Here is a 13,225-nt window from a genome sequence, read left to right as displayed (position 1 = left end):
AACGAATGTCAATGATTAAATGCATGAATTGTAACGAAATTAATCAAAGGAAAGGACTGAAATGTGAGGAAATGTTATCTACTTGAACATATTAATGTTAAATAACCGGAATGATCTGAAACGATACAAATGGAAATGAAATAAAATCCACATGTACCGAAATGAGTCGGAAACCCAATATAACAAATGAAATAACTTAGTACAATACAGATAAAATGATTTGTACCCAAATGTAATTAAATAAATAAAACGAAGTAAAATTACATGAAAAAAGCATGAAAATAACCCATTTACAACGAATTAAGTGTACTGTGTGTGTACTGTGTGTCCAGTGTGTGTACTGTGTGTGCAGAGCCAATGCAAGGTAAATTGGTGCCCTAGGCGAAAAACCTTATCGCCCCCCCCCCCCCGGACACCCTAATACAATTTTCCTTGCCTCAAAATACATCACGTAAGCCTAAGATTTTGTCAACAATCAAATGTAAGCAGGCTTGTGTTTTTTTTTTACTGTTTTTCTTATTACAAATCATAATCAGGTCACCGTGGACTTTAAATAATCACTTATATCAATATAAACATTACAAACTGTCACAAAAATTCATTTTCATCTAGTTTCAATAATCGTTAAACATATTATACCAGCTGTTATGTGTCGTGCTGAGCCGCCCCCAACTACTTGGCGCCTTGGGCGGTTGCCTAGTTCGCCTATATGGACGGGCCGGCCCTGTGTGTGTGTGTCCAGTGTGTGCACTGAGTGTCCAGTGTGTGTACCGTGTGTCCAGTGTGTGTCCTGTGTGTGTACTGTGCGTGTACTGTGCGTCTAGTGTGTGTACTGAATGTCCAGTGTGTGTCCAGTGCGTGTACTGTGTGTGTACTGTGCGTGTACCGAGTGTGGACCATGTGTGTACTGTGCGTGTACACGGAGCGCGCGTGTGCGCAGGTGTTCTGCTCGGAGATGCCGGTGTTCCTGCGCGAGCACCACAACGGCATGTACCGCACGGACGTGTACTTCGTGTGCAAGAGCCTGGCCGAGGTGCCCGTGTTCGTGGCCATACCGGTCATCTTCACGGCCGTGGCCTACTTCATGGTGGGGCTGAACCCGGCGCCAGGCCGCATCTACGTGGCGCTGGCCGTCATGACGCTCATCGCCAACGTCGCCACCTCGTTCGGTGAGCCCTAACCCTCTCCCCCACCTGGACCAAACATGGCCGCTGTAACAACTATTTATATCGATTAACTGGGTGTTTTTTTTTTTTGACGTGACAACGTCTAATAAATCGGTGAACGCCGGATGCACGCACGATAAAAGTGTCCCGTTACACACATTGTCCCGTTACGATGTGTCCCGTTACACACATTGTCCCGTTGCACTGTATTTATACTTTTATTATTAAAAAAAGTAACATCTGTCGGCGAGTGCAGTAATAATAGGTAATGTTTAGGTATTTGATTACAGATTATTTATATGAAAACTTGTTCATAATTATATTTAAACGAAATGTGGTTTTAGATTGCTTATTACAACAACAATTTCAGCAATAATTTATTAATTATTCTTGCAATTTAAAAATCTGATTACTAGTATAATTTCAAGTATTTAGTATTTTATTATTAAAATAAAAATGATCTAATTTTATTCATAAAAGTATGCAATCATTTCATCAATGTTTTGTTATGACGTTGTCACGTTGAACTATCGTCCGTAAACCGACTTTACTGACAACCAATTTTTCTAAAAAAAAAGGATAAATGAATTTTGGTCCTATATACAATCTGCAATTTTTAAAAATTAAATACAGTCCTTATCCATGTGTAACATACCCTATAACAGTGAAAGAATTTTAACATCTATTCAGAAGATTCCAAGATTATTATTTTTTTAAGAAATAAAACAAATTTGCTATCTCTTTGCAGTGTAAGTTTAACATAGCAATGCTCGATGGAAGTGATCTCTGATGTAGGTCCTTGTTCCCTTGTTGCAGGTTACCTCGTGTCCTGCATGAGCGGAACTGTGGGCATGGCGCTCACTATCGGACCTCCAGTCATAATCCCCTTCATGCTGTTTGGAGGGTTCTTCCTCAACAACGAGTGAGTAGCTCTGTCTGTGTGATGGTTCACAAGAGTTCGAACACCAATCAGATCTTAAATCCTGGCATTAAGTGAGCGTATGCATTAAAAATTCCTCGGAACCGATTGCATGCATTCTTTCCCGTAACAGCCTTTGTGTTAGGATATCACTGAAAAAATCTTTAAAATTTTAGATGGCCCAAGAATTTTGTAGTTCTAAGTTTTTCAGGAATTTATAAAAAAAAAAAATTGGTATAATTTTATTAATTACGTTTTTCTTTTGTTTTAGGATATCACTGAAAAATCTTTAAATTTTTTGGTGGCCCAAGAATTTTAGAGTGCTAAGTTTTTCAGGAATTTATAAAAACAAATTTGGAATAATTTTATTAATTAATTATTTATTTATTTTGTTTTAGGATATCACTGAAAAATCTTTAAAATTTTAGATGGCCCAAGAATTTTTGAGTGCTAAGTTTTTCAGGAATTTATAAAAACAAATTTGGTATAATTTTATTAATTACGTATTTTAAAAACCAAGATCATTATTTCAAATCTGTAAACAAAATCTATACATGCTCTCAAGAAGAATTTTAAAATTGCTGTTTCTGTTATTCAAACCTTTAAATAAATAATTTATTAATTAATGAAAGAATTTTAATAGTTAAAAATAGTATAAAATAGTCTTCTTTAATTATTACATAATGTAATAAAACGTTATCATCAATCGTGAAATATTTATCGAATATGATAGAATAAATAAATTATATAGATGAATAGTAATATTGGTATAAGTGGGCGTTAGCAGAAATGGGAGCTCGCTTTTTTTGGTTGCACTTGGTTGTAAAAAAAATGTGGTATCTTTGTTGTATCTCCGGCTTCCATCATAGTAACGAGATAAAATTCTGTTTTGGAAAACTATTGTGTTTGTTTCGTCTTTTCGTTTTGTTGTGTTTTTTCTCCTTTCAACTGTTGTGCTGAATTTTTGTGGGGTTGAATTATTCATTTGTGGGTTTTTTTCGTTCACTTAGTCAATTTTTCTTTGTTTGTTGACCATATTCCTGTTATGGAATAATATGTGGTGTATATATCCAGTTGACAACATAAATGTTTGCTTAATTTGTGTTTTTTGTCTTATGGTTTTTTGTAGTTTTCTTCTACAGACATACATACATGTGCTTAGCAATGGCGATGTCCAAAAGCTTACATCAAGTCATGCACTCCCATTGCAGAAATATTTCAAAGATAATAAAAAATATAAACATGTTTTTTAATTATTATCACAAGCTTTAAAACATAAAATGTTTAATCAAAACCAGTCTAGTAGTTTTTGCGTGATCCTCGAATGACCAAAGAAACAAACAGACAAACAATCAGTTAAAGTTTTATTATAGAGTACTAGCAAACACCCAGAATGATTTGCTATGCCTCTTTCATTTGTTTGAAGTAGATAACACATTTATATAAAGCATCTCTATCTCTCTACATGTACCTCTATACATCTCACTATATATATATATATATTTCTCGATGTTTTTACATCTCTCTATACCTCTATTAGGCTATACATTTATATCCGTATCGCTTCATATCATCTCACTGTATGCAGATATACTTCTCGATGTCTCTATAAGTCTATACATCTATCCATATCGCTCTATATCACTCTCTATACCTATATATCTCTTCATCTCTATGTACATCAATATATATCCTTCGCCGTACATCTGTACATCTCTAATACCCAACAGTCCAGTGACGGACCGAGAGCACAGGCCACGGGACAGCAGCCAAGACTAGGAGGAGGAGACCAGGCTGGTAGCCTCGAGGGGGAAGGGGGAAGGTGAGGGAGACAGAGGCGTGAGACGACATATATGTTGTTTTGGTGAGGAGTGCGGGGGGGGGGGAGGGAGACAGACAGAGACGTGAGGCGACGACCCGCTGTGTCGCAGGTCGGTGCCGCCCTACTTCCGCTGGCTGAGCTACCTGTCGTGGTTCCGCTACGGCAACGAGGCGCTGCTCGTGAACCAGTGGACGGACATCGACCACATCGCGTGCACCGAGAGGAACGCCACGTGTCCCAAGAACGGCGAGGTGGTGCTGGAGGCGCTCAACTTCTGTCCGGTGAGACGCGCTTCCTTCCCGTACGTTCAAGTCTCGCTTCCTTCCCGTGGGTTCAAGTCTCGCTTCCTTCCCGTAAGTTCAAATCTCGCTTCCTTCCCGTAAGTTCAAATCTCGCTTCCTTCCCGTAAGTTCAAGTCGCGCTTCCTTCCCGTAAGTTCAAGTCACGCTTCCTTCCCGTAAGTTCAAGTCTCGCTTCCTTCCCGTGGGTTCAAGTCTCGCTTCCTTCCCGTGCGTTCAAGTCTCGCTTCCTTCCCGTAAGTTCAAATCTCGCTTCCTTCCCGTAAGTTCAAGTCGCGCTTCCTTCCCGTAAGTTCAAGTCGCGCTTCCTTCCCGTAAGTTCAAGTCGCGCTTCCTTCCCGTAAGTTCAAGTCGCGCTTCCTTCCCGTAAGTTCAAGTCACGCTTCCTTCCCGTAAGTTCAAGTCTCGCTTCCTTTCCGTGGGTTCAATTCTCCCTTTCTTCCCGTGGGTTCAAGTCTCTCTTTCTTCCCGTCAGTTCAAGTCTCGCTTCCTTCCCGTTTGTTCAAGTCTCGCTTCCTTCCCGTTTGTTCAAGTCTCCCTTTTTTCCCGTGGGTTCAAGTCTCCCTTTCTTCCCGTAAGTTCAAATCTCCCTTCCTTCCCGTAAGTTCAAATATCCCTTACTTCCCGTTCGTTCAAGTCTCCATTTCTTCCCGTGGGTTTAAGTCTCCCTTTCTTCCCGTCGGTTCAAGTCTCGCTTCCTTCCCGTTTGTTCAAGTCTCCCTTTTTTTCCCGTGGGTTCAAGTCTCCCTTTCTTCCCGTAGGTTCAAATCTCCCTTCCTTCAAGTTCAAATCTCGCTTCCTTCCCGTAGGTTCAAGTCTCCCATTCTTCCCGTGGGTTCAAGTCTCCCTTTCCCTCCGTCGGTTCAAGTCTCGCTTCCTTCGCGTGGTGTCAAGTCTCCCTTTCTTCCCGTACGTTCAAGTCTCGCTTCCTTCGCGTGGTGTCAAGTCTCCCTTTCTTCCCGTACGTTCAAGTCTCGCTTTCTTCCCGTACGTTCAAGTCTCGCTTCCTTCCCGTACGTTCAAGTCTCGCTTCCTTCCAGTGCGTTCAAGTCTCGCTTCCTTCCCGTGGGTTCAAGTCTCCCTCTCTTCCCGTGGGTTCAAATCTTCCTTTCTTCCCGTCGGTTCAAGTCTCGTTTCCTTCCCGTTTGTTCATGTCTCCCTTTTTTTCCCGTGGGTTCAAGTCTCCCTTTCTTCCCGTAGGTTCAAATCTCCCTTTCTTCCCGTAAGTTCAAATCTCCCTTCCTTCCCGTAAGTTCAAATCTCCCTTCCTTCCCGTAAGTTCAAATCTCCCTTCATTCCCGTAAGTTCAAATATCCCTTACTTCCCGTTAGTTCAAGTCTCCATTTCTTCCCGTGGGTTTAGGTCTCCCTTTCTTCCCGTCGGTTCAAGTCTCCCTTTCTTCTCGTTTGTTTAAGTCTCCCTTTCTTCCCGTCGGTTCAAGTTTCGCTTCCTTCCCGTCGGTTCAAGTCTCCCATTCTTCCCGTGGGTTCAAGTCTCCCTTTCCCTCCGTCGGTTCAAGTCTCGCTTCCTTCGCGTGGTGTCAAGTCTCCCTTTCTTCTCGTACGTTCAAGTCTCGCACGTTCAAGTCTCGCTTCCTTCCAATGCGTTCAAGTCTTGCTTCCTTCCCGTTTGTTCATGTCTCCCTTTTTTTCCCGTTCGTTCAAGTCTCGCTTCCTTCCAGTGCGTTCAAGTCTCCCATTCTTCCCGTGGGTTCAAGTCTCCCTTTCCCTCCGTCGGTTCAAGTCTCGCTTCCTTCGCGTGGTGTCAAGTCTCCCTTTCTTCCCGTTCGTTCAAGTCTCGCTTCCTTCCAGTGCGTTCAAGTCTCGCTTCAGTCCCGTGGGTTCAAGTCTCCATTTCTTCCCGTGGGTTCAAGTTTCCCTTTCTTCCCGTCGGTTAAAGTCTCCCTCTCTTCTTGTGGGTTTAATTCTCCCTTTCTTCCCGTTGGTTCAATTCTCCCTCTCTTCCCGTGGGTTCAAGTCTCCCTTTCTTCCCGTCGGTTCAAGTCTCGCTTCCTTCCCGTTTGTTAAAGTCTCCCTTTCTTCCCGTTCGTTCAAGTCTCGCTTACTTCCCGTGGTGTCAAATGTCCCTTTCTTCCCGTGGGTTCAATTCTCTCTTCCTTCCCGTAAGTTCAAGTCTCGCGCGCACCGTGGGCAGAGAAGAGGCTGCATACCAATACAAATTATAAATAACTCGCGACTCACCCCGGCTTCGCACGGGTGCAATGCAAATACCCGTAATACCTGAACTATATAATTATTTTACTATTCGTTCGACTAAAAACAAAAGATAATCAACAAATATCAACAACAAAAGATACCTAATCCATTCATTTTTTTAACCTCACCTTAAACTACTATTTTAGATAATTAAATAAATAATAATAATATTACTTACTCTTCGATTAAAAATAAAAGATAATCAACAATTATAAATAATATGATCCATCTCGTAGGGTTCAGCCAGCGTTTGCAATGTAAGCGCAAAAAAAAAAAAACAGTGTTTATTTACGACATCACAAATTCACATCACATCTCACGGGTTCATTTCAGTGATGAATTTTTTTTCAAGAGTATAACACTCAAATGTATTTTTTTTCGTTCTATGGAAAAATACGTAACTAGAGAGAAGCAGACGGGGTTTATGGCCCCGGGGGGGAGGAGGGAGGGCTAAACTCTCAGAGTAATATTTACTATAGATATATACTTGAATATCGTTGTGTTAGAAAACAAATATTGTAGGGCAGATGAAAGGAATTATTTGTATTGGAAGATAGATGCATACACATGCATATCGTCAAATATTTAAAAACTGGTATTTTTCGCGTACTATCCAACTTGCGATGTGTTAAAAACTAAATGACTGCAAATAAATGTATATTTATTTACCGTCGAATTTGAATAAAATATATTTGGAATGGTAGAATTAATATGTGGTGGCAATATAAGGTGTTGTTGGGAACTGTTTTGTTTTTGTTTTGTTGGTTTAAAAAAATTAAAGAGGGCGCCAGGATGGAATCTAGTCATGTCCCTGTCTGTAGGACGGACACCAACGGTCTACCAAGATTTAAAAAAAAAGTATTGAAAAGTTGGCTCTCCAAATGCACAGTCACGTAACCAAGATACGTAACAGAATGAATGTGTGGGCGTGTGTGAGAGAGAGAATGACAGTATCATAATAAGAATTTTAAATTAATTTTAATTTTTTTTTTCCATTTGAAGCAATATTCATATTTTTAGATTAGTATTTGACTATATTTCAATATTTTTTTATATTTAATACAATATCATATACGGTTGATGTTAGTACTAAACTTGGATGTTAATTGGTTGATGACTCATCAGTAATTGCTATAATTTGTTAGTATGTAATTTCATGTTTGATACATAGGTATAACTTGTTATACGTTGTGTATGTCTCATGGTCCATTTTAAAGGAAGGGGTCCACGTCTTAACTGCACGAAACAGAAGCCGAATAAATAAATACTACGAACTGTTTTAAATGTAATTACATTCTTTTTTTTTTTTTTTGACGTGAATACGTCTTTAAAATTGCTTCCAGAGTGGGAGGCAATTCAAAAAACGAATAACAAAATCGGGGGATACATTTTGGTGCTTGCAGCTACATATCTATCATCTCCACCCAAAATTTAATCACACCACTGGATAGCTAAAGGATCGAAGGATTCGTCACGCTAAGCGAGGACTGTGATGCATCGCGCGCGGTGGAGGGGGAAGTGCCGCCATTTTCATGTCATTTTTCTGCGTTTCGAGTTTTACGTTTAGTTTAACTTTTGACTCGGAGAAGCTACGACGTTCGTTTGGGTTTCAATCGTCGGCTCTCGTCAAAATCTATCGATTGTACATATGAAACATTAGTTTAAAATAGTTACAGCTTATATATATGGTGTTAAAAATTACCTGTTACGTACACATATTCACGTACAAACACACGGCCGTGTCTATGACACAGCAACACCCCCATTTTTCTCCCCCTTTAAGGGCTCCACCTACCTGGTCACACAGACGGTGAGCAGAGCTTCAGGGAAAACAACGCGATTTCGAAACTACTCAAGATATCCGAGTGGGGTATATTTACGAAAAGCATTTAAGAGTTCCCTGAGGCCCGAAAAGTACTTTTAATTTTGAATCGTGTTTTTAAACTGTATTTCTATAAGAGTAAAAATGGCCAAAACGCAACCAGTACAGATTATTAAAAGCACTTAAGGGACTTGCATTACACCTTTATCTTCATTTATCTACCATATAATGTTGCGGTCACCGCTAAAATTTCACAGTTATCCTGTGTCGACGAGAAGGCTACGCGTCAATTTAGAGCCTTGCGCTTAGAGGCGATACCGCGCTAGAAATACCATCGAGCGTCGCGCTTATCATCCCGCCTCACTGACACACATACACCCCTGACGAGGCGGGCCCCTTAACGCACGCCCCTCTTTGTTCTCGTGTGCCGCAGAAGGACTTCAAGACGGACATCCTGAGCCTGGTGGGGCTGATATTCCTGTTCCGGCTGCTGGCCTACCTGTCGCTCTTAGCGCGCACCAGCCGCGGCCACTAGGCGACGCGAAGCCACTGCGGTGCTCCTCTGCGCCGGCGGTGGAGCGCGGAGTTGCGTCCACGCCGAGTGGCCCTGAGTGGCGACGGCACACCCCGAGAACACGTCTCTCCGTGCCCCGAGACGCCACTCGACAAGACTCCCTTTTTTCCTGATCTGTTTGAAACCCAAGTGTGTATGTAGGAGGTGCAGGGACCTAGGTGCGTCTCAGGCCAAAGCCTATACGCCCGGTCGTGCTGGTGATAAGCCATGCATCTGAAGGTCCGCATGCATCGTGTTCTCAGTTAAGAGATTGGCCAGCCGTGACAGCGACTGGAGCCATGACTAACACTATCTTAAAAATAGCTTGAAAACTATGCTTAACACAGGCATAGACACAGGGCAAACCCTGGGCCCAGACATGTGGGATACAAGGGCATACATTAATTGTAGGAAAATACAGTGTACAGAGGATAGTCCGGATGAAAAGTTGGACAGAGTAGACGTGAGTCTCTCATGCTAAGGGGTGGAAGGCGAGTTGGCATAGTCCGCTTCCATGTTTTTATCAATTGCTAGGTTCACGACCAGGGGCCCCTACACCCCTGGTGGTTACTCGACAAGACTGCTACCTATGTTGAGCCCCGATCTGTCCCGAACATACCCGAAGTTAACCGCTCGTTCGTGCAGCTTCCGATATGTTTGTGACTAATCCGACATTTAAAAAAAAGAATGATAATATTACAAAACTTCTTATTTTTCACTATTTTAAAGTAATTTGAAGGTCGCCGGACTAGTATAACCGACATTTTATTTTAGTTCCGATCACTGATAACGTGAAGAAAAAAAAAGTAATGAATTTTTGCCAGAAAATTTAATAATGTTAAACGCCTTAAATACCCATATTATTCAACTTTCTGACTCGAAATCAGTGAATAGCAGGGACTGGAAAAATTCGCAGGGTTCGTTGACCTCCAGGGTAAACTCTCAGCACACTTGTCTGCTGACATGTGCGGCATGTCAACTCGATAATGCGTGATTGGATAGATCTTTGATTAAAGGTACATATTCCCTCTGTACTTAGTCTGAAAGGTATAATGATTGGAATTTTGTGACACAACGAAATTTATTTGCGAGTTGTTTCCGGTCTCTAGTGCATATTTGTTTTCCGCGTACATCGTGATGGTTTCGAAGCCTGTGACTTTTAATGCGACTCACCGGGCACGCAAGCCTACGCAAGTGGCAAGGTATTTTTGTACGTGAGCCCAAATGATAAACAAACGTTATGAATGCCGTAGCAAATAATTTCACATTAACGAAATGTCTGAAACCTCGCTCTATTGGAACGGGTGAATTCAGAATCTTCAATTGGAACTCAAGTTGTGTCTGTTCGTGGATATAATTAACGTTATTCAAATACTCGTAACCAAGACCTAGTTGAAAACTAATTATTTGAGTTATTTTATCAGCTCGCTTTCCAAAAAGTTCATCAGGTGCTTTATTTAAAAAACTATTTTCCTCCATTAACCGGAGACAAACAGTGAATATTTCAAAATCATACTTCTCCAAACAAAGTTATTCAAAGAAAGTTGGATGTTTATTTTTGAAAAAAAAAACCCGGATGATATAACCGTTATTTAAATTGCTTGGATAAAATTTGTTAAAAATGTTGGATTTATCGTTAGAAGAATTTTTATCGGCTAGGTTAAAAATTTAAAAAAATGTATGATTTCAATCAAATAAGTGTTCTACGAATTGTGAAATATTTTAAAATAAATAAATTTTTAAGGTCTCATGTTATTTTAAAAATATTTATCAATCATTATTATTTAACTTAATTATAAAATACCAATTTAACAAAATTGTACAGTGCTTCATGCTTTATCATGTATTTCAGAAGTAAAGGAGTAAAATATTGGCAATGTAAATACATAAAGTTAAAATAAGAACGAATTCCCCCACACCTCTTTTCCATCTGTAGAGCAAATTATTTTTGGCCTTACTGATTTTTTATTAATATTTTTCACTTCAAGATGGAATTTTTACTATTCTTCCAAGTGAATCATGAAAGCTTTTATACAAACTTATAGTAATAGCCTTGTAGCAGCTACATTTTGCTAAGCTAACCAATTGCAAACCAGCATTAGTTCAGTCTTAAACAAAAATCTACTCATTGACTTATACAACAATTAAACAGAGAGACTTCAACTGTAGAAAAGACATCCATTCCACATATATTTGCCACCATAAACCAGATAGAATTTAACTTTAGAAAAGACACACACTCCATAGACATAGACATATACCACCATGAACTGGAGAAACTTATTCTCAAGAACATACACCCACTCCATAGTCTTATACCATAATGAACCAGAAACACTTCATCTTTATAAAAACACCCAGTCAACACTTATACCGCAATGAGCCAGAGTACCTCAAACTTTAGGACTGACACCAAACTCAAATATCTATACCACTATTAAACAGCTTTAGTTACCTTTAGAAAGAGTCCGACTCCACAGACTTATAACACAATGAAGTTGAGAGACTTCAAATTTAGAATAGATATCACTCAATAGACTTACTACCATGAACCAGAAAGATTTCAAATCTAGAAATGTTTATAGCATTTTAATCTCATATAACTGAGTAACGTAAACTTAAGAACAAAAACCCATTACATAGCCTTATACAACCAAAGAGACTTCACCTCTAGAAATAGACCTATTCGAAAGACTTATACCATCATGAACAAGGAAACCTTAAACTTAAGAAAATACATAGACTTACCACCATGAATTTAAAGTCAATTTTGACTAACTTTGAGAAAGACACACACTTTCTATAGACTTATACGTAGGGACCGGAAAAATTCGCGGATTCAATGACCTCTAGGATAGCCTCCATTATCCTCTGCATTTCACATGTAAACACGCGTGTTCTTTCGGTACTAAATTGTGAGGCGTCTCCACTGGGAAGCTTGTGATTCGACGCTTCTTTGGTCGATAGTCTCTCATTGGCCCAGAGAGCTCCAGTTAAACTGCGAGCCAATAGCAGAACCAGCAGAATTGTACACATGTTTGAATTTCAGCCTATCATGAAATGAATCCGCGAATTTTTCCGGTCTCTACTTAAACGACTTTGAACCAGTGATACCTCACATTTATAGAAGAGACACAATCCATTTAATTATATCACCATGGGACAGACATGCGTCAACTTTAGAAAAGACACACACTCCATAGACTTACACCAATATGAACTAGAGTAACATAAACTTTAGAATAGACACCTCCTTCATAAGCATATACCTCAATGAGTGTTATAGGGGGTTTGTGGAAGTGATTTTTTAGTTTTGACGTTTTTGTTGCAGTCGTAAATAAGGTCTTTAATAACTAAACCTTGCATTGACGTACCTGTAATCTACGACGTATTTTGCATTAAAAGTTAAATGCTTTAAACTCAGTTCATCCTTGAAACTTGGTTATTTTTGCGCTAGACTGCTTTTCGTCTTTTATCTATATTCTTATGGCGATATTTATCCAAATGTTTAAGTTTTCCACATTAGTTTTTCGCATGTTTATAACGGGAGGAATTGCTTCATGGCATGTTGTTTAGTTGCTCAAATTTTAGGTATTTATTTGTCAAAAAATTATGTGTAAATATTTAAATTTATGTAAAAATAATTTTAATTATTTTTTGTTTCACTGAAGTGCTACTGTTAGTTCAATCTTCAATAAGTAAAAACAATGATTGAAATGTGTTGTGAAACAGGAATGGCTACAAAATTTACTCGTATAACTGGTATAATTAAAAAAAATTGTACTATAAAAAGATTATTATAGTTCTTTGTTTTAAAAAGGTGAATGGCCAGTTTTTTTCTTCAAAACTAAATTTAGTGAGTAAACTAGGAAGTTTGTAATATTTTTCCGAAAATATTAATACAAATGTTGGACTTTATAATATCGTAGTTACTATTTATAAGATAGGCTGGTGTCTCATATGCAAAATATAATTAATATAAATAAAACATTTGAAACTTCTTTAACCTACCTACCCACTGTACTGATTAATCTCAATATTGTTTTTTGTTTATTCATGGCATAGTTTTATAAAGTTCTAGAATGCTTACCTTTTAAAAATATATCTTATATGCAATTATAAAATCATTAGTTGCTAATTTGTGCCAAAATATATTTTGTGCCGATTTTTTTCACAGAATATTATATGTTTTGTGTCATGCCTTGTATTTTGTTTGTTACTTTTGTAAAAATGAACAAGTTTTAATAAAAAATAAATATTTGTAAGGATTTTGATTAAATAAAAACAAAAAGTATGATTAATTTTAAAGTTAAAAAAAAATGATGGTCTATTTTAAATGATTCAATTAAAATTACTAATTATGAAAAACAGTATACCAAATTGTATTTTTGCCGATGGGGTTGTGAAATTTGCAGAGTTTGATGATAC

The 13,225-nt window shown here is 38.8% G+C and overlaps 1 protein-coding gene across 1 annotated transcript in view; it reads left to right on the top strand.

Annotated features, from left to right (window-relative positions):
* LOC134538831 (protein white-like) overlaps nt 1-12,879 on the top strand; it is a 180,313-nt gene extending 167,434 nt beyond the window's left edge. Inside the window, exons 10-13 of the mRNA XM_063380353.1 lie at nt 941-1,169; nt 1,983-2,088; nt 4,017-4,188; nt 8,678-12,879. Coding sequence (XP_063236423.1) covers nt 941-1,169; nt 1,983-2,088; nt 4,017-4,188; nt 8,678-8,779 — 609 coding nt within the window. The 3' untranslated portion in view covers nt 8,780-12,879. The remainder of the gene's footprint in view (nt 1-940; nt 1,170-1,982; nt 2,089-4,016; nt 4,189-8,677) is intronic.
* Nucleotides 12,880-13,225: the final 346 nt, after the last annotated feature.

This window comes from Bacillus rossius, chromosome 14 (genome assembly GCF_032445375.1).
Source record: "Bacillus rossius redtenbacheri isolate Brsri chromosome 14, Brsri_v3, whole genome shotgun sequence".
Classification (NCBI taxonomy): Eukaryota; Metazoa; Arthropoda; class Insecta; order Phasmatodea; family Bacillidae; genus Bacillus; species Bacillus rossius.
This window is presented reverse-complemented; position numbering and strand designations above follow the sequence as displayed.